The sequence below is a fragment of the Apodemus sylvaticus genome, chromosome X, assembly GCF_947179515.1.
Source record: "Apodemus sylvaticus chromosome X, mApoSyl1.1, whole genome shotgun sequence".
NCBI classification, from domain to species: Eukaryota; Metazoa; Chordata; class Mammalia; order Rodentia; family Muridae; genus Apodemus; species Apodemus sylvaticus.
This window is the reverse complement of record NC_067495.1, coordinates 61,428,029-61,448,590: the sequence shown is the minus strand read 5'-3', so window position 1 is coordinate 61,448,590 and position 20,562 is coordinate 61,428,029. Positions and strand designations below refer to the sequence as shown.

At 39.5% G+C, this 20,562-nt stretch overlaps 1 protein-coding gene across 6 annotated transcripts in view; it reads right to left on the bottom strand.

Moving 5' to 3' along the window:
• The window catches only part of Kif4a (kinesin family member 4A), a 105,553-nt gene that overhangs the window by 53,903 nt on the left and 31,088 nt on the right, over positions 1–20,562 (bottom strand). For all 6 annotated transcript variants that reach the window (XM_052170162.1, XM_052170160.1, XM_052170166.1 and 3 more), the window contains 3 exons: positions 7,650–7,766; positions 6,669–6,844; positions 2,539–2,600 (listed from right to left, as the gene is read on the bottom strand). In XM_052170162.1, coding sequence (XP_052026122.1) covers positions 2,539–2,600; positions 6,669–6,844; positions 7,650–7,766 — 355 coding nt within the window. The remainder of the gene's footprint in view (positions 1–2,538; positions 2,601–6,668; positions 6,845–7,649; positions 7,767–20,562) is intronic.

Below are 20,562 nucleotides of genomic sequence, written 5' to 3'. Positions count from 1 at the left end.
GGTTGATACTCCTGATGCGCAATACTACTGACATCAATGAGCATCATCATCAGTTCATTAGTTAAGGGCGATTCGGGTTGGTTCTACTTTTTAGCTATAGTACCACTGTGAACACAGCCCCGAGACCCTGCTTTCAGTTCCTATGGATCCATTCCCAGAAGTGAAATTGCTGGATCAGCCAATAGGCCATTTTTAAATTTTTTGAAATCTCCACATTTTCCCATAGTGGCGACACCATTTTACAACTCACCAATACTATGACAAGGGCTTCAGGACACTCCTCATATCCTTCCCAACACTGTGTGTGTGTGTGTGTGTGTGTGTGTGTGTGTGTGTGTATTAACAAGTGTCATCCTAAAGTGTATGAAATAATATTGCATTAGGATTATCATTTGCATTTCTCTATTCTATTTTTGCATAAAAATCTGACTCTTAGAGCTATTAAAGTATTTTACATACCCAAATAAGAAAGCAATTACAATCAAGATGCAGGAAAACCCCAAATGAAACTTAAAGGTTACTTAAGTCAATAGGATGAAAAATACCACATAAATGTTGAGATTGAGCTAATGAAAATGTTTCTCACAGCATACAGATCAGTGTTTCTAGGTTGGCTAGTTTCATGTCAACTTGACACAAGCAAAGGTCATCTGAGAGGAGGGAATCGCAGTTGGAAAAATGCCTTCCTAAGATTGGGCTCTAGGCAAGCCTACAGGGTATTTTCCTTAATGATCAGTATGGAAGGGCCCAGTATAGGTGCTGCAATCCCTGGGCAGTGGTCCTGAGTTCTAAGAGTAAAGTAATCAAGAAAGCCATGTGGAGCAAGCCAGTAAGCAACACCCCTCCATGGCCTCTGCATCAGCTCCCGCCTCCAGGCTCCTGTCTTTTAGAATTCATATCCTGACTTCCTTCAATGATGGACTATAGTGTACAATTATAAAGCAAATAAACTCCTTCCCAAATTGCTTTTGTTATAGTGTTAGTTTTAGTTAATAACCCTAACTAAGATAGTTTCTGACACTGCTTTATGTGTATATCAGAATGCAATATATAGATATGCAGATTGCAAATAAAGTGAGTTGGGGTTTTTTCTGTTGGGGGGAAATGATAAATGTCTTCTTTTCTGTGGCATGCTCCCTAAGCTCCCTTCTTCCTTCCTTATAGCCTGAGCTCTATGTGTGTAACAAACAGATGTATGAGGTACGGGTGGGAATTGGGACAGCCAGCCTAGTTGGGACAGTGGATTCAGAATCTGGCACTTGATCTCTCTTGGTGAACTCAACCTAGAAACAGTTAAGTTCAGAGGCCTATACCATTTCACTGCTGTGGGAAGAGAGGAGACTAGATCACTGCTCCCAGGAATGTGGCTGGGGCTGGGAGAGGTATTGATCCCAGTGAAGGGCTGAAGACCACATTCCCTGCTGGGCTCCAGCTGTACTATTAATCTGTTACTAGGAACATTCTTCGCTTGATGGAGTTGGAAGAAATGGGTGGTGTTGAGAAAGAAAGGTCAATTTAGTCACATATTTAGCTTTTCTGAACTTAAAAAACACTTAGGCATACTTAGGGAACAATTAAATTTAAGATGTAAAAGATACAGTAAATCCCATAGTATTAGAATAAAATCAAGAATTATCAGGAGGAAACTGTTTTTAATATACATATAATACACACAGATAAAGAATGTAGCTGAAGCCAGGCGCACACCTTTAATCCCAGCACTTGGGAGGCAGAGGCAGGTGGATTTGAGTTCGAGGCCAGCCTGGTCTACAGAGTGAGTTCCAGGACAGCCAGGGCTATACAGAGAAACCCTGTCTCAAAAAACAAAAACAAAAACAAAAACAAAAACAAAAACAAAATGTAGCTGAGTGAATGTGTAGGCTATTACACATGCAGGAATTTCTGAGTCCTAGCCACCAACAAGGCCCGGTGGCAATGACACCTCAGCAACAGTGAGCAGAGTTAGAGAGACCACACAGATCTTGGTTTCTAAACACCATTTTCCAATGCAGGAAACCAAAGCTCCTTGGAGAAATGGTTAATTTCAGTCTGGGTGCAAGGAGAAACATTTGTAACATCTTGTGAAAATCCTCACACTCTTGAGGACTTGTTAAAGAATGTAAGAGTCAACTTGAAGGAACTCTGAATAGACAACGAAATAAACCACATGATAATGTTGGATGCTAACCCAAGAATAAAATAGATATTCATGCATCTATGCATATAACCAAGTTAAATAAATAAGTAGATGGCCGAGGCAGCTCTTCCTCACAGGAACATTCTAATTAATACATTTCTGAGTCTAGAATCCATACATACTCTTTGCATTACACCGGGTTACTTAAAGGATAATTAGCTAAATCCTAAGCAATCAGCAAAGTCAGCAAGATTACTTCCTGGACATCAAATGGCCTGAGAAAGTATAGGCTATCAAAGGAAAACAGCCACTTAAAGAATACCCCTTTAAAACAGGGAAAACAGGCACCAAACAAAACAGCCTCTAAACAAATACCCCTTGAAAATTAATCTATGACTTACTTTATATTTCCAGGCAAGGTGCCTCCATGGGCTTGTAGCAACAAGACCTGCAGCTGTTGGACCTGAGAGAAGCAATGAAAATAATCAGCTAGTTACCAATCAAAAGCTACTTATCACTAGGTATGGGACATACACCTAAGGAGGATTAAATTTTGAGGCCAGACCTAGCTACTCAGTGAGTTCCTGAGCTCTAAGCCAAACCAGAATACATAGTCAAGACTGTCAACCTCAACTGGCAAGATGCTACTCATCTCTTTGTAATGAAGTCACTACAATTAGCAATAGGGTAATTTTACTCAATGCCTCTGAAACCTTAAGTATATCTTAAGCACTACAGAATACATCAGGGCTAATGAATCAATGATAAAAAGATAAGCATTACATGAACAATTGCTATGTAGAAGAAGATAAGCTGTGTCTTTGATCTATCTAAGTATCATAATGAGTTTTCACTAAGCACCCACTTTTAAAAATCAAAGCACTGGGATATGCAATGGAACAGAAATATAATATGGCCTCTAAAGTCTGCATGTACTTGAAGAATAACCTAAAATGAGAAAGAGAAGGAAATAATTTAAGACAGACAACACGAAGTTGTCAGGTCTAAGTACCTTAGAGCTTATGTGGAAACATCCTTGGGCTGGTCTCTGTGTTACTGCTTTGGAGCCCCCACTCTTTACTGCCTCTTTTCTCTGCTACACCTTCAACTTCTGCTTATATCATCTCTTTTCTATTAAAATACATTCACTTTTGCCCCGTTGCTCTTTTCTAAAGCTCAAGGAAAACGTTCACACCAGTAGTCTTTATTTCTTTTAATTCATTTCTCATTAAGCTCAGATTATTATAGTATCGGTATTTTCTAGTGTTCATTCTACTTTATTGACTGGTAGCATCTGGCTTACCAGACACTATACTTTCTAATTTTCCTTCAGTGTTTCTGATTGCTGTCTCTTGGTTCATATTTGTTTCACTTATCCCATAATGGCCATGTCTCTAGAAGATCATTATCATCTATACTATTTCCTTACATTCTCAATTTTTATCTACTTTTTTAATTACCACATAGAAATTGTGCCTTCTAAGTTTATCATAACTCTTATCTTTCATAATTTTAAACTTTATAATTGATCTGATTTTCCATTTCACTGCCTACTATCCTCAGATCTAGTCCTCTGCCTGTAATTCCAGGTCTGAGAATAGCTAGTTCTATATGCCTAAACCTGGGGGCCATTCCCTTATTCCCTTGTTTGCTTACATTTCCTCATCACTACTTCAATCATCCTAGGTTCAAGTCCCCAGTACCAAGTCTCACTTGGACTCTGGTGCCTTCTTAAATGGGATCCACACATTCTTGTACCACTTTAATCTACTTCATAAGTTAGATTATCTTATAGCAGTCTTTTAGCAATGTCAACCACCAGTGTGACTACCTACCTTAAATAATTCTACAGTTTAGAAATCCTTGATCAGATCTCAGCCCTCCTTTAGGTCCACGCTGTAATGCTCTTTCCTTGCTTTCTACACAGTAGCTGCACTGGCGCCCTTTTCAGCTCTTAAAATGTAACGATTTATTTAATAACCACAATACACTAGGAAGCAGGTACTATAATCTCCGTTATGTAGAAAGGGAAATTGAGGCACAAAGTCCTTTTACAAAGCACACAGTGAGATAGACAGCTTGGCCTTGAACCTGGGTAACCTGACTACAGTGTCAATGCTCCTGATAGGTTACTCTGCTGTGACTACTGCTGCTTCTCTCTAGAACTCTTCTTTATTTCCTGTAGTTTATTCCTACATAAAGCTCTCACATCCCAGTTCAAACACTGCTATATCAGGGAAAACTTCCAGGCTAGATGCACAACAGAAGACCCTACTATATACTCTCATAGCATACTATACCAAACTATCCCAGTTTATGATATATCATTATCTGATTGTTTAAATATTATCTCTCACTCCAGACAATAAACTCCATGAAGGCAGAAACTGTTGTTTCACTCAACGAGATATGTTAGTATGGTTTTTGTCACATAATCATTAGATAAATATTTACTATTGGAATGAATAAGTAAGTGAATTGGAAGTGACTAGAAGACAGATAATTACTATTACTTTCTACAAAGACCCTGAAGAAGAAAAAGGGAAAAGAGATTAACTATACAGTTATCATCACTGTGGAGGAAGGATGGAGGAGTGAGTACTGGACAGTTGGGAAATACAGTTCCAAGTGGAAATTAAGTGCTCTATTCTCTAGCATGCAGGAAAACTTGATGCTTTTAAACCTTCATTAAGAGGGCCGTGTATGGAGATGTGCACCTTTAACCTTAACACTGGAGAGGCAGAGGCAGGCTGATGTCTGTGAATCTAAAGCTAGCTTAGTCTACATAGTGAGTCCATGCCAGTCAGGGCTACAGAGCAACACCCTGTCTCAAAACAAAGAAACAAAAACCATAGATCAACACCTGAACATGGTGGTGTTCACCTCGAGTCCCAGCAATAAGGAGACAGAAACAAGAGGATCTTCAATGACATAAATAGTTCAAGGGCAGCCTGTGCTACATGAGTGTCTGAAAAAAAAAAAAAAACCAAGCAAGCAAGCAAGCAAGCAAGCAAGCAAGCAAGCAAGCAAGCAAGCAAGCAAACAAGCAAGCAAGCAAACAGAAACCCTCAAAACTTCCCACATCAATACCATTCCTGCCTTCTCAGTCCCTGTCCCAGTCATGCTTACATAGCCACACATTTACATGGAATTAAGCTGCCTTTCCACTTTTGTTGAGGGATTTTAAGCCACATGTGGCCTCTTTAAGACCACTCCCTAGCTTGCAATTAGAAGATGATCTGCCTGCCCTTACTCCCTGTTCGCTGTTTCCATCTCTTCTGATTAGTTCTTTCAGTTATTCAAGGCTCTCCCATATTTAAAATACAAACATATTTCTTTGTCCTTGATTACCTGGACCATTGCCTTTTCTCATTTTGCCTCCTTGGATAAAAAGCCATTGACTTATTTACTATTCTATTTATCATCCCATGACTGGCTCTTAGCACTTCTCTGACCTCACAGTCCCTGCCAACAACTTCCCTGGAGATTTAAAAAAAAAAAAAAAAAAAGGATGCTTTCCAACTTAATACTTCTTTGTAAATTTACACTTATGCCAACAGTCCTTGAAATGCTCTTTCCTTGGCTTTGGTGACGTTCTTAGTTTTTTTTTTTCCCCTGTCTATTCTTACCTGCCTCTCCTTCCCCATTCTTTAAGTGCTGGTGTTTTCAAGTTGTGGGTCCGGACGTCTGTTTGGTCCTTTAGCAAACATTTTGTGAGTCCTCGTTACTGTACTCATCGGCTCACTAAGTTCAGATACCATCTGATTGCTACTGCTCTTAAAGCTGCCTCTTTATCATCCCCCTGCCCCAAGACCCTCCAAGTCAAGCCCATGCAGCCGCCTGGATCTGGGTTCTTTCTACTTAACCTTTCCCACATGCCTTTCAAATTCACAATGGCCCAAACTATATCATTTCTGTTTTCATGTGTGACTCTGGATTTCCATCTGCATTCCTTGGTCAATATGACCCTTATTCAGTAATCCAAGTAAGAAACTTGAAGATCAAACTTGGCTCCCCCTTCTTCTCCTACATTAACTCTGCAGCTAAGCGAGCCCCATACAGTCTACTTTCCTCTTGCTCCTTGTCTTCTTGTGTGACTTTCCCTTCATCTTTATTGCTACTATTCATCATTCCAGCCATAGTTCTCACCCAGGTTAACACAAAACCTGGCTTAGTTGCCTTTTAGTCATGGACACCTTTCATGTGTTTTCTGTACAAGTGCACAGAAAACAGATTTCCCTCAACCACACTTCATCACTCTTAAAATCTGTAGTTCTCAGTATTTTCCAGTTCCAAGATCGGTAACAGAACATATTAAAGAAACGTCAGGATTTGGCTCCTGTAAAGGTTTCTTGCTTCTTCTTCTACACTTTACTTTTTCATCAGTAAAATCCCCAATGGCATCCCCAATCTTTTAAACAGATAGAAAACACAATATTAGGATTTATTTTAAAAGTATAAATAGAACAAAGAAATAGACACTCTATCATTCCATTCACATATTTTTTAACTCGCCTATAAAATCTTATACCTGTTGTTTAAGATGATTTAGTTCAGCTGCCTGGGGATCAATATTGACGATAGGTTTGTTCTTGATTTTTCTTGCTCTGTCAGCATAGCGGAGGGTATTTAATGTTTCCTCTAGATTGGAATCAGCAGGACTCACACAGGCTATCATAAGAGTATGGCTATTGCCTCCTAGAGAATCTGAAAAAGAAGGGATAATGAAAGCAATCAAATTAAACAAGTAGGGTGCAAGCAAAGACTGCTATTTGGGCAGATTTAATTCAAAGATGAAAGAAAACATTTGTAGTGATGCTTTTGATTTGGCCTTGATTTTATTTTTTTTTTAGAACTATTAGGCTTTATCTTTTAAAACAATTCTAATTATTGTTTGAGAATTTCATATATGCATATAATTTATTTTGATTCTATTCACCTTACACCTCCAAGGACCACCCTCTACCTCTCCTAATTTCATCTGGTTTTCTTTTTTATAGCCCACTGATTGCAGTGTGTGCTGCACATATACTCCTTAGTGTGGGGCCATCTTTAAATTTGTTTCAATATAAAAATAGTAAAATTTCAGATGTATAAAATGGTATAGTTTTTATAATAGTACTTTAAACATCACTATACTCAAGAGAAATTATGAGTTCATCAGTTAATCAAGTTTAAAACAATCAGGCCTGGCCCAGGTAAGTTAGACACCTCTATTGGGATTAAATATTCCTAGAATGTCCCCTCTATGTAGATTTTAACTCTCCAAAGAATTCTGCTTAGCATATTGTCAAGTAAAGAAACAGTTACCAAGTTTACTTTTAGGTGCAAAGTCCTAAGTACAGATTTCTTTCCCCATTCTCTGAGACCTGATTGCCAATAGCTATTTCACCTACTTACCAATTCACAGTAAATGTGACAGCCCATTAGCTTGTTGCCTGTTTCACCTTTGCTTTCTCAACACTATCATTCCAAGCTACTCTTTCTCATTTTAGAAGCATTTTAGGCTTACCTTGAAGCAGTCGAGTCAGCTTGGAATCTCTGTAGGGCACAAAGTTACCCTTTTTGTCATCTCCAAGAGCACTGATCACATTTCCCAAGCACAGAAGGCCTCGATTAATATTAATGCCTAATAGTAGGAAACAAAATTCAAAAGCTGTTTTGGAAAACATCTAACAAATATCTACATTTTTTTCTGAGAAAGAAAAGCAAAGACATCATAGAAATATTGCTGCCAATACTAAGGTCATGCCTTTAATTCTCTTCAGTTTGCTGAGAGTGGTGCTTAGGTAAAGTTCAAGGGACAAAGGTCCAAATGTTGGGTTTATACAAGTGAGTCCATTACACTAACCCTTTGACCCAGAAACAAAGCAGACGCAGATCACAATCACTATGGCAAGCATCATATATAGAGTTATTAATTTTTGTATCCATTAACACAGTCCTTAAACTAGCACTGTGAAATCAGGTAGAGAATTATTCCAGTAATCTTATTACCATTATTTTCACCACCACTCTCTCTCTATAGGTAAGAAAAGTCATACAGGGGTTAGGTAGGTGGCTTTCCTACATGCATATATTATATGGTAGGCATGAGATTCCACTTGAGAATTTTAGCTAAAGCCTATGCTTTTCAAACCACATTGGAATATCATACTTCTTGTTGCATTAAAAAGGTAGAGACTACTTTTCCACTTTTCTTTTGAAACAGAGCCTCGCTCTGCAGCCCAGGCTGGTCCCCACTCATGGCAATCTCCCCACTTCAGCATCCTGAGCTGGACTTTTTAAAATTAACTTAAACACAGTTATAATCTTTGAGGTCTCTCTCTAAAGTATTTGATTTATTCCGCTGTTACATTTACAGTGCAAAGGCTTTATGGGATACTGCTTGAGTCTGGGGGCTTTGGTGTCATGCAGGCCTACATTTCCTATCATGGTTTTGTCATTGTCATAGGTGCATGGATAACTTACTCTGTAAAATGAGGTAAATCTATCTACTTTGTTGGGTTGTGGTAGGAATTATATGAGCTGCTATACAAAAAAGAAAATTAAATGTTACACAAATGCTACTTTGGCTTAAAATGTTATTGTCTTCTTCAAACTTCATGTTGAGATTTGATCTTCAAAATTATTATTATCATTATCATCATCATCATCATCATTATTATAATTTTGGATTTTCAAGACAGTGTTTCTCTATGTAGCCCTGGCTGTCCTGAAACTCACTCTATAGACCAGGCTGGCCTTGAACTCAGAAATCCATCTGCCTCTGCCTCTCCAAGTGCTAGGATTAAAGGTGTGCACCACCAATGCCTGGCTGATCTTCAAAATTATTAAGAGGTAGGGGTATGGCTCAGGGTGGCACACACCTTTAATCCTAGCATTCCACTAGAAGAGACAGGAGGATCTCTGAGTTCTAGAGAAGCCTGGTTTACACAGAAGAGCCAGGGCTACAAGGACTTAGCTCCAGAAAAGAAAGAAAGAAAGAAAGAAAGAAAGAAAGAAAGAAAGAAAGAAAGAAAGAAAGAAAGAAAGAAAGAAAGAAAGAAAGAAAGAAAGAGAGAGAGAGGGGGAGGGAGGGAGGGAAGGAAGGGAAGGAAGGGAAGGAAAGGAAGAAAGGAAGGAAAGGAAGAAAGGAAGGAAGAAAGGAAGAAAGAAAGAAAGGAAGGAAAGGAAGGAAAGGAAGGAAAGGAAGGAAGGGAAGGAAGAAAGGAAGGAAAGGAAGGAAGGGAAGGAAGAAAGGAAGGAAAGGAAGGAAGGAAGGGAAAGGAGGAAGGGAAGGAAGGAAGGGAAGGAAGGAATATAAAGAAGAGGAAAGAAAAGAAAAGAAAAAAGAAAGAAGGGAAGGAGGGAGGAAGGGGGAGAGAAGAAAAATGAGAGAGGAAAAGACAAAACAAAACCCAAAAAGAGATTAAGAGTATGGTGTGATAGGCCATGCTGTGTCAAACCTCATGAATGCAACAGAACTAAGTAGACCTTTTGTCTTTCTGCAATGTGAGCACATAGAGAAGAAAACTTCAGGAAACACCAGTTCTGATGGCAATATCACTTTAGAATTCTTTGATTTTTGAGTAAAAATTTAATTTCTACTGTTTACAGATTAGCCAACCTAAGGAATTTTGTTAAAGAAATGCAGATGGACTGAGAACTTGTATCATTACTGTCAGAACTACTCTATACTTGTTCAGCCATGCTTCAGATTCCTTTATAACCCGAAACAAATATTTACATGATCCTATTATAGTCTGGATATAAACTCTTCTCAAAGGCTGCAGGTTGAAGGCTTCATCCACAGTTGGTAGTGCCCTTGATCATGAGAGCAAATGATGAGTTCTTAGTTGAATGTGCTATTAGGAAAATTTTAAACTGACAGAAGTAGGCCCCTGGAAGCACTGTTTTGAAGAGTGTATCTTCACCTTCCCTGTTTTGTTGACTCTCCTTTCCAGAGATGTGGTAAACAGGTTTCTACCATCGGTCTTCTCCATAATGGTATTCAACCTCACCACAGACTCTGTGAAGGGCTAAGAGACATTGGACAGAATCCTCTGAAACTTCAAGCTGAAAGATAGCTTTCTTCCTCCAAGTCAGCTTTCTCAGATGCCCTGTTTATAATGAAAAGCTCCAAACTCCCCACTGACTGCATCTTTCCTGGACCCTATGCCTCCCTTCTTATGACTATCAATTTGACACTGTCTAATACCTCAAGATTAGCTTGGTGCTAATCTAACTGGCTGTCTGTATGTAGAAAAATGAAGATAGACCCATATTTGTCCCTTGCACAAAGCTCAAGTCCATGTGGAGCAAGGACATCAACATAAAACCAGATACACTGAATCTAATAGAAGAGAAAGTGGGGAAGAGCCTTGAACACACGGGCACAGGGGGCAATTTTCTAAAGAGAACTCCATTGGCTCACACTCTAAGATCAAGAATTGATAAATGGGACTTCATGAAATTAGAAAGCTTCTGTAAGGCAAAGGACACTGTCAATAGGACAAAACAGCAAACTACAGATTGGAAAAAAAAAACTTTATTAACCCCATATCTGATAGAGGGCTAATATCCAAAATATATAAAGAACTCAAGATGTTAGAATCTAGAAAACCAAACAACTGAACCAAAAAATGGAGTAGAGAACTAAACAAAGAATTCAGAACAAAGGAATCTTGAATGTTTGAAAAGCACCTAAAGAAGTATTCAAAGTCCTTAGTGATCAGGGAAATGTAAATCAAAAGTGACCCTGAGAATTCTACCTTACACTAATCAGAATGGCTAAGATAAAAAACCTCAGCTGACAACATATGTTGGTGAGGATTTGGAGAAAGGGGAACACTCCTCCATTGCTGATGAGATTGCAAACTGGTACAACCACACTGGAAATCAATCTGGAGATTCCTCAGAAAATTGGAAATAGATCTACCTGAAGACCCAGCAATACCACTCTTGGGAATATTCCCAAAAGATGCCCCCCCACCATGCCACAGGGGCACGTGTTCTACTATGTTCATAGAGACTTTCTTTGTGATAGCCACAACCTGGAAACAACCCAGATGTCCCAAGGCAGAAGAATGGATACAGAAAATGTGGTTTATTTACACAATGGAATACTACTCAGCTATTAAGAACAAAGGAAGTGGAAGGAGGTTCATTGGGGAACAGGGGGAGGGGAGAGGGCTTATTGGACTTTCAGGGAGGAGAGAACCAGGAAAGGGGAAATCATTTGAAATGTAAATAAAGAATATATCTAATAAAAAAGAACGAGGACATCCTGAGTTTTGCAGGCAAATGGATGGGACTAGAAAATATCATCCCGAGTGAGATAACAGACCCATAAGGACATGCATGGTGTGTACTCACCAATAAGTAGATATTAGCAAAAAAATCAAAAAAGAAAAAGTACAGAGTACCCAAGATACAGTCCGCAGAACTCAAAAAGGTCAACAAGTTGAAGGGCCCAAGTGAGGACGCCTCAGTCCCACTTGGGAGGGAGAACAAAGCAACCACAAGTGGGGAGGGAGGGAGGGAGGGACCTGAGGAAGTCCCGGATTCTACATTCAGGGCTGCATAAATCCTCACGGTGGTATATCCCTGTCATCTCAGCACTAGAAGAAGTAGCAGCAGGAGAGTAAGAGCTTAAAAGTAACCTTTGGGTATATAACAAGTTCAAGAGCAGCCAAGATATGTGCTGTTTTAAAACAACAACACAAGCAAAAACCCTTACAGAGATATCCACTCAAAAGAGAAGAAGTGAGTGGAGTCAGTCCCTGATGGCCTCAGTCACTTAGCAAAGTATTTCAACCTTTCCTTTGTCCACAAAACAGGAACAATCCTTTCCTTACATCATGGGACTATGATAAGAAATTAAATGTCATCTGTAGAGAGCTACATACAAGTAATTCTTGTTAAATGGGTGGAGAACCTTAGATAATCTAAGTATTTGCTAAGTCAGCAGAGACTGAAATCCTTTATCTACTCTGATGACACTTACTTCACCTTTCAGAAGGAACTATGGCTGATTAGGGAAATGGTTGCTTTTGCTTTTAAGTTTCTAGAGAAGAAACAACTGAAAGTAGACCGGAAATGATAGAACTCTGGGTTCAGGAGGTCAAGGAGCATGGGGAAATGTCAGGAACCTCAGCGAGAGAAGATAGCTGGTCCCTGAAGTGTGCAGGCTAGCTAGCCAAGTTGAATCAATGAGCTTTGGGTTTCGTGAGAGACCCTGTTGAAAAGCAAGCAAGCAAACCAAGGAGGTAATCAGGGTACACACCCCTGTCCATCACAGACCTCACACATACCTGCCCACGTGTACTCATTCTCCCCTCAATCATAATATTTTTTTAAAAAAATGTTTCTTTTGGAGCTAGAGAGATGTCTCAAATGTTTAGAGCACATTCTGCTCTTGCAGAGAACCCAAGTTCAGTTCCCAGCATTCAAGTCAGACAGCTCACAACTGCCTGTAACTTCAGCTTTAGAGGAGCCAAAGCCCTCCTCTAGTCTCTGTGGGAAACTGTACTCATGTGCACAAGCCCAAAGACACATGAGTTTAAAAAAATAATTTATTTTTACTTTAAAAATGCTTTATTATGTTAAGAGCAGAATAAATTCATGATAGCCAGAAACTGGAAAGAACCCAGATGTCCCTCAACGGAAGAATGGATACAGAAATTGTGGTATATTTTCACAATGGATAACTACTCAGCTATTACTGCTGGTGGGATTGCAAGATGGTACAACCACTCTGGAAATCAGTCTGGCTGTTCTTCAGAAAACTGGGCATGACACTTTGGGAGGACCCTGCTATACCACTCCTGGGCATATACCCAGAGGATTCCCCAGCATGCAATAAGGACACATGCTCTACTATGTTCATAGCAGCCTTATTTATAATAGCCAGAAGCTGGAAAGAACCCAGATGTCCCTCAATAGAGGAAGGGATACAGAAAATGTGGTATATTTATACAATGGAGTACTACTCAGCAATTAAAAACAATGAATTCATGGAATTCTTAGACAACCTGTTGGAACTGGAAAATATCATCCTCAGTGAGGTAACCCAAACACAAAAGAACACACATGGAATGCAGTCACTGATAAGTGGATATTAGCCCAGAAGCTCGGAATACCTGAGACACAACTCACATTTCAAATGATTCCCAAGAAGAAGGAAGGAGAGGGGCCCTGGTTCTGGAAAGGCTTGATGCAGCATTGTAGGGGAGTACCAGGACAGAGAAGTGGGACGGGGTTGATTGGGGAACGGGCAGAGGGAAGCGGGCTTATGGGACTTATGGGGAGGGGGGAATTGGGAAAGGGGAAATCATTTGTAATGTAAACAAAGAATACAGAAAATAAAAATAAACTACTCAGCTATTAAATACTGTGAATTCATGAAATTCACAGGCAAATGGATGGAACTAGAAAATATCATCCTGAGTGAAGTAACCCAATCACAAAAGAAGACACATGGTATGCACTCACTGGTAAGTGGATATTAGCCATAAAGTACAGGATACCCATGCTACACTCCACAGACCCAAAGAAGATAAACTTAGAAGGGAGACAAAATAGTTGTAGGAAGCAGATGGAGGGAGGGAACTGGGTGGGAGAAGGGATGCAGAGAGGAATGGGGGGTATTCAGGATCAGGTATAGGGAGAGACAGGAGAGAGGGCCAGATGGCCAGGCGAATGAATGGAAGTGTGCAATTGATAGAGGTGGGGGTGGAGTGGAGAATCTCTAGGAAGTCCAAGAGACCTGGAATAAGGGATGCTCTCAGAAGTTAATGTTGGCAACCTTAACCGAGATACCCTGCCTTCCTGATCGGGTGACTGGGTGGATGTAGGTGATGGAGCAGATTTAAAATACTGTTAAAGGGTAAGTAGTTGTTCATCTTTAGATGGGATAAGAGCTGCCTATGGAACATCTATGAGATTTCACCACAGGCAACTACAATTATAGGTGTAATGAGGTATAGAATGTGGGCTCAGTGTTAGCAATGGTAATACTTAAGTAGGAGTTATGAGTGTCTGAGTGGTTGAGATCATTTTGAGAGGGGTATCAAGGTGATAGGCTTGAACAAGAAAAGAAAGGAAAGAGAAAATGAAACATAGGCTATTTCAGGTTAGGGTATGCAGAAAGAGAAGAGGCAGAGTCCTTACAAAACTGGGAGGAACTTGGGAGAGGGGAGTCCAGAAGTAATATGCTCTAAATACTGCAGTCACTAAAAAAGGAGGGCCAAAAAGAATCTAACGGATTCAGTTGCTAGGAACATTGGCAGATCTCAGATATCACAGTTTTAAAGGGAAGAAGTTGGAGAAGTGTCAAATGTGGAGAGTGAATGGGGAAGAGAAGTGAGCCAGTAATAAAACGAGGATAAATGATTTATTTTAAAACCATAGGAAACTTTAGCATGCCTCTATGCTGAGGGTAGAAAGATCAGCAGTGAGTAAAACGTGAAAAGCACAAGGCTGGACATACCATTCAGTGCTAAAGGCTTCCCTAGCCCATGCAAACAAGAGTTCTATCCCCATAACCACAATGGACAGACAGACACAGTTGGGGAGCATGGGCGCTTGATGGAGTCAGGTTTCTCAAGGCACTGGGGAGCTGGGGCGGGGGGGGGCAGCAGGTGTAGGTGTAATGCATTATGTAGGTGTAATGGCCCTGCTTCTGAATCAGCACAGTTATTTGGATAGTGATATATTATGGATGACAACATATGTTGATGGATGTGGCTAGAATACTCTAGTTGGTTACAGGACCGAAAATGCACAGGGGCTAGGGAGTAACAAACAGTAGCCTGGCACTGTAGAATTTTAAGATAATCATCATCATCATCATAATAATAATAATAATAATAAAGCACTTGAAATAATTTTTAAACCGCAATGTGCAAACCTTCAAGTCAAATTGAGCTTTAAAGAAAGGCCATGTTATAGAAAGTCTGATTGGGAGGGTGGTGTAGAGGGAAACTGTGGAAAAGTAAACAAAAGCCAACAGAAACCAAAAATGTTGTGGGGGGCCAGAGAGCTTGAGTGGATAGTGTAGGTTGGGGAAGCTATAAAGACAGCAGAGGAGCTAGGTGAGGGCTTGGGGACAGAGGGCCTGACAGACAAAGTAGCAGTGGTTAGAGTTCATCCTGTAAGTAGAACATGTTCTTTCAGTTTCTATTTGGGAACACGCACCACAAACGAAGTGGCATTGTAAGACTTTGATCCAGATACAGTGTTTGGAAAGGAATACCTTTTAATGGTTAGTTAGAAAGCTATTTTCCAGATGATGTACAGGACGATGGTATAAACTTGGAAGAGACAACAGGGACAAAATGGAAATGGGTGCATCTCTACAACAGTGCTAAGGAAGAGCTAACAGCAGTTGTTGGGCACTCATTCCTAATTGGCGAGATCAATACTGAGTGCAAAATTTAATCTAATGGAACAGCAAGAAGAAAAAGAACCATGAGTTAAAAAAAGAACGACGGTAGTAAAAATTTACAAATAAAGAGAATTTTTAAAAGGGGGGGGGTCAGTTACAGCATTAAAACAACACTTGTGGCAGTATGAAGAAGACCTGGGCCAACTAGCTCAAAGTAGACAAAATCATGTCTGGGGAACTACTAGTATTTGATTTCTGGTGGGGAAGTCAATTTTCTTGTGGTGTGACACCCAGGCATACTGACTCTACTCCCAGGCAGGCCTCACATAGAGGACTTGCTGAGAGAGGAGTGGGTCTGAAAACACTTGAAGCTGGCTGGCTGGCTACAGGAGGATCTGGAAGGTGTTAAGGAAGGGGACAGAATATGAAAAAATACATTGTATGAAATTCGTAAAGAATAAAAACATTATTATAAAAAAGATTGGGTTGATGTGTCAATGGACGGAGAGGTTGACTAAAATAAGTACTAAAAGGACTAATTAATCCTAACAAAATTCTCACGGTGGATCTTCTGCATAATGGCACAAACAAAAGGTAATTCAGAGTACTGAATCCAGAGCAAATCAGGTTGCTGGATACAAAATTTATTTTTAGCCAGTTAATCCCAGCACCCAGGAGGCAGAAGCAGGCATATCTGTGTGTCCAATGACAGCCTAGTCTACAGAGGGAGTTCCAGGACAGCAGGGGCTACATAGTGAGACTCTGTTTCAACCAAAATAAGACTAAGTGAATTTTATTTTCATATATACCAAAAGTAAAGTTAGAAAATAAAATTTGGAAATGAGGAAATGTGTAAAACACTTGCCATGCAAGCCCAAAGACCTGAGTTCAAATCTTTAATGCCACAAACAAAACTAAAGAAGTAAAACCATCTGTGCTTGGAGATAATATGCTTCCACATATAGAAAAAAATCAAGTGTTTTGCCATGAAACAATTAGAATTAATAAATGAATTCAGTAAAAAAGTAAAGATTCAAAATGAACCAAAATTTTTCTGTGATCAATAAGGAATCTGATTAAAATGATTAAAACAATCTCATTTGTGATAGCTATAAATATAAAATAATACATAGGAAGTGAAGCACCTGCACAATGAAAAATTTAAAACTCTGGTGAGATAAACTGAACAACACACACACACCTACACACACACCTACACACACACACACACACACATGAAAATGTCCCCATGTTTGTGGATTAGAAGAGTAGATATTGTTAAAATGCACATACTGCATCAAAATACCAATGCCATTCCTCACAAAAATAAAAATAAATAACTCTAAAATTCATACTGAAGAACAAAAGCCTCCAATGTAATTGTTTAGTGACAATATGGACCACAACCAAGGCAAGTATTAGATCTTTGAGATCCATTGTGAATCTCCCTGGTTTTTCTGTGACAGGGTCCTGCTATGTAATTGAAGCTGACCTTGAACTCACCATGACCTTAAACTCATGCTCCCTTCACCTCAGGCCTCAGCCTTCAGAGTGTTGGGATTGCAGGTAAGTGCCACCACTGTCAGCTAGCCAGAGTAAACTTAATTCCCCCCACCCCAAAAAAGCTGTAGGTATCACAATATTTAATTCCAAAACACACTACAGAGCCACAGCAGCAAAACAGCATGGTTCTAGCATTAAAAAAAATAGACAAATCATTGGAACAAAAAGCTGATGTGTAACAAAGATGCCAAAAATGCATCAGAGATGGGATGACCTTTGAAATAAAGGGTGGGAGAAAGCCTGGGTGTTCACATGTGAAGGGATGACACTTAACCTATACCTTTCAGTCTACACAAAAACTAACTCAAAACGGAGCAACAACCTAAATGTAAAACTATAAACTATAAAACACAGGAGAATCAGATCAAGACACTGATACAGGCAATGGCTTCAAATGTACAGGAAACAAAAGTAAAAATTAACAAAAGAGATTACGAGAAAACAAAAACCTTTGCAAGGGGAATAATCAAAAAAAGTAAAAAGACAAGCTACAGAATGGAGGAATATTTCCTAACATTTCATCTGATAGAGGATTAATATCCAGAAAAAAAGAACTCAAAATCTTTAACCAAAAAATACACAGTCGTATTAAAATGTATAACTGATTTAAATGGTTACTTCTTAAACTATAAGTAACCAATAAATCTGAAAAATATATACTCAATATCTTTAGCTATCAGGGAAATGCAAAACAAGGTTATATTGACATTTATCTCACTTTATACAGAAAACCAACCAAATAAATGCTGGCAAGGATGTGGAGAGGAACGAAATCTTATATACTGTTTGTGGACTTACAAATGAGTATGGCCATCATAGAAAACAGCACGAACACTGGCTGAACTAAACATAGATCAACTATACTGTCTAGCTCTTCCAAATGTGAGAATAAAATCAACTGAACAAAGTCAGAACACCAAAGGGATATTCATCTGCACTTCCATTTACTGTTGTACTAACCAAGAGAGATAACCTAGCAATCAGCCTAAATGCCCAACAGATGAATAAAGTTAATTTGGTACATGTACACACAATTGAATATTATTTAGCAATAGAGAATGAAGACTTGTCTTTTGAAGTAAAATGGATGGAAGTAGAGGACATTATTTTAAATGAAGTAAGTCAGACATAGAAAGAATGTGTGTTCTTTCATATAGAAGTTAGAAATTTTGATGCCAATGAAAAATAGTGATTAAAATACACTGGAAAGAGTTGGAAGTATAGATAAAAAGAGGTTGGATTCGATTGGGGAAAGATGTATCCATATATGGAAGTATGCCACTGAATCCTATTAACACATATAATCGAAAATAAAATATTAAAAAAAATAAAGACTTTGGGCTGGAGAGATGGTTCTGCAGTAAGTGGGGAGCACTGACTGTTCTCCCAGAGGTCCTGAGTTCAATCCCCAGCACCCACATGGTGGCTCACAACCATCTGTAATGGGATCTGATGCCCTTTGTTAAGTAACTGAGATGGACTAGAGCTTGCTATGTAGCCCTGCTATAAACAAAACGGTTGCAAAAAACCCCAAAAACCACCACCAGCAGCAATGATCAAAAACAAAAACAAAAACAAAACAAACCCCAATGGTTGCTTTAGTGGTAAAGCACTCCAAGTATACACAAGGCTCTGAATTCATACCCTAGCATCACAGAAAATCACTTAAGACTAGAACAAAAGACAGATAAAACTTCTACAAGGAAAATCTGAGAAGCATTGAAGCTGCAAATAAGGATGGAAATAATATGCAGATTTTATACTCAGTTTAAATTTTGTCTGTAAGGATGCTTTGCCTGCATGTGTGTCTGTGCACCGTGTAGTTCAGTGCCTAAGCAGGCTGGAAGAGTGTTACTATCCTAGTCTGATGTTACGATGGCTCTGAGCTGCCATGTGGGGACTGGGAATCAAGCCTAGGTCTTCTGGAAGAGCAGCCAGTGCTCTTAGCTGAGCCATCTCTCCAGCCCATGTATATAAATTTAGAAGATTTAATATTTATTAATTTATTTAAATGTTTTGTGTGCATGGTATTTGTATATGATCCACCTATGCATATGTGCGAGGTTGTTAGGTGTCTCCGTCTATTGCATACCACCTTGTTTTTGAGAAAGGGTGTCTCCCTGAAACTGAAACTAGATTAGCCAGACTGGATGAACGGCTAGTTGCTGGGATCCTACCTTCTAAGCCTCTCAACCCTGGGATGATAGATAAATGCTACCATGTCTGCTTTCTACATGGCATGAGGGATCTACACTCAGGCCCTCACGCTGATGCTCCGAGTACTTTGCACACTGGGCCATCTCCCCAGGTTTACTTAGTTACCTACTTATTTGTTTTCGAGGTGAAATAGCTCCATTGCCCAAGATGACCTCAAACTCCTAGACCCACGTGACCTTTCAGCTTCAGCCTTCCAACTATTGGAGTCCATGGCACCATACCATCATAATTTTCATAACACATCAAGGCATATTTGGATACTCGATATACACATACCCATAGATATAAAAGAAGTGGCTGCTTCTCAGTGAGAGAAAAAATTAAAATAGTGCTAGGACAAATGGATATGTATTCACCAATAATAGAAAATGTCTTTGAGAACTTGGAGTGCTGAGTTTCTTAAATATAGATGAAAACAGCATATACACGAATGAAGAGAGTGAATGTTAGGGATGTAGCTTGACCAGCTGCATGCATGAGGCCTTGGCTCCAGCCTTAGAATGACTGTGGAGAGAAGCCACATGCACACCATACAGGAGTGGAAGATTTTCAATGAATGCAATTATATGAAGAACATATAAAGGACCATGCTTTAGAAATACTGTAAGGAAGGCTTAGTGTGGTGGCTCATGCTAGCTCTTAGGGGGCTGAGGCAGGAAGATTGCTCTGAGTTTAAGATGAGTAGCCAATAAAAATAATGAGAGGATAAACAAACCCCATAGCCATCAGGGATGACAATTAAAACCACAATGAAATGTAATTTTATCCCTACTCAACTGGCAAAAATGAAAAGTTCTGACATGGGGGCTAGAGAGATGGCTCAGTGGTTAAGTGAACTGACCACTGTTCTTCTACAGCTCCTGAGTTCAACTCCCAGTGACCACATGGTGGCTCATAACCATCTATAATGAGATCGGATGCCCTCTTCTGGCACACAGGTGTACATGCAGATAGAGCACTCAAACATTAAAAAAAATACATATATACATATGAATAAACAACATTTAAAAAATTCTGACAAGGGGTTGAGGACAGCTTAGTGAAAACGATTGTTCGGCAAGCATGAAAACCTTAGCTCAATCCCCAGCATCCATGTAAACAGGCAGGCATGATAGTACATGTTCATAATCCCAACTCTATAGAGGTCAAAAAGCTAAGGCTAAATGGCAAACCCTAGGCCCCAGTGACATATACTGTCTTAAAAATCATAGTGGACGACACCAAAGTAATGACTCCCAAGACTGATCTCTGTCTTACACACACACACACACACACA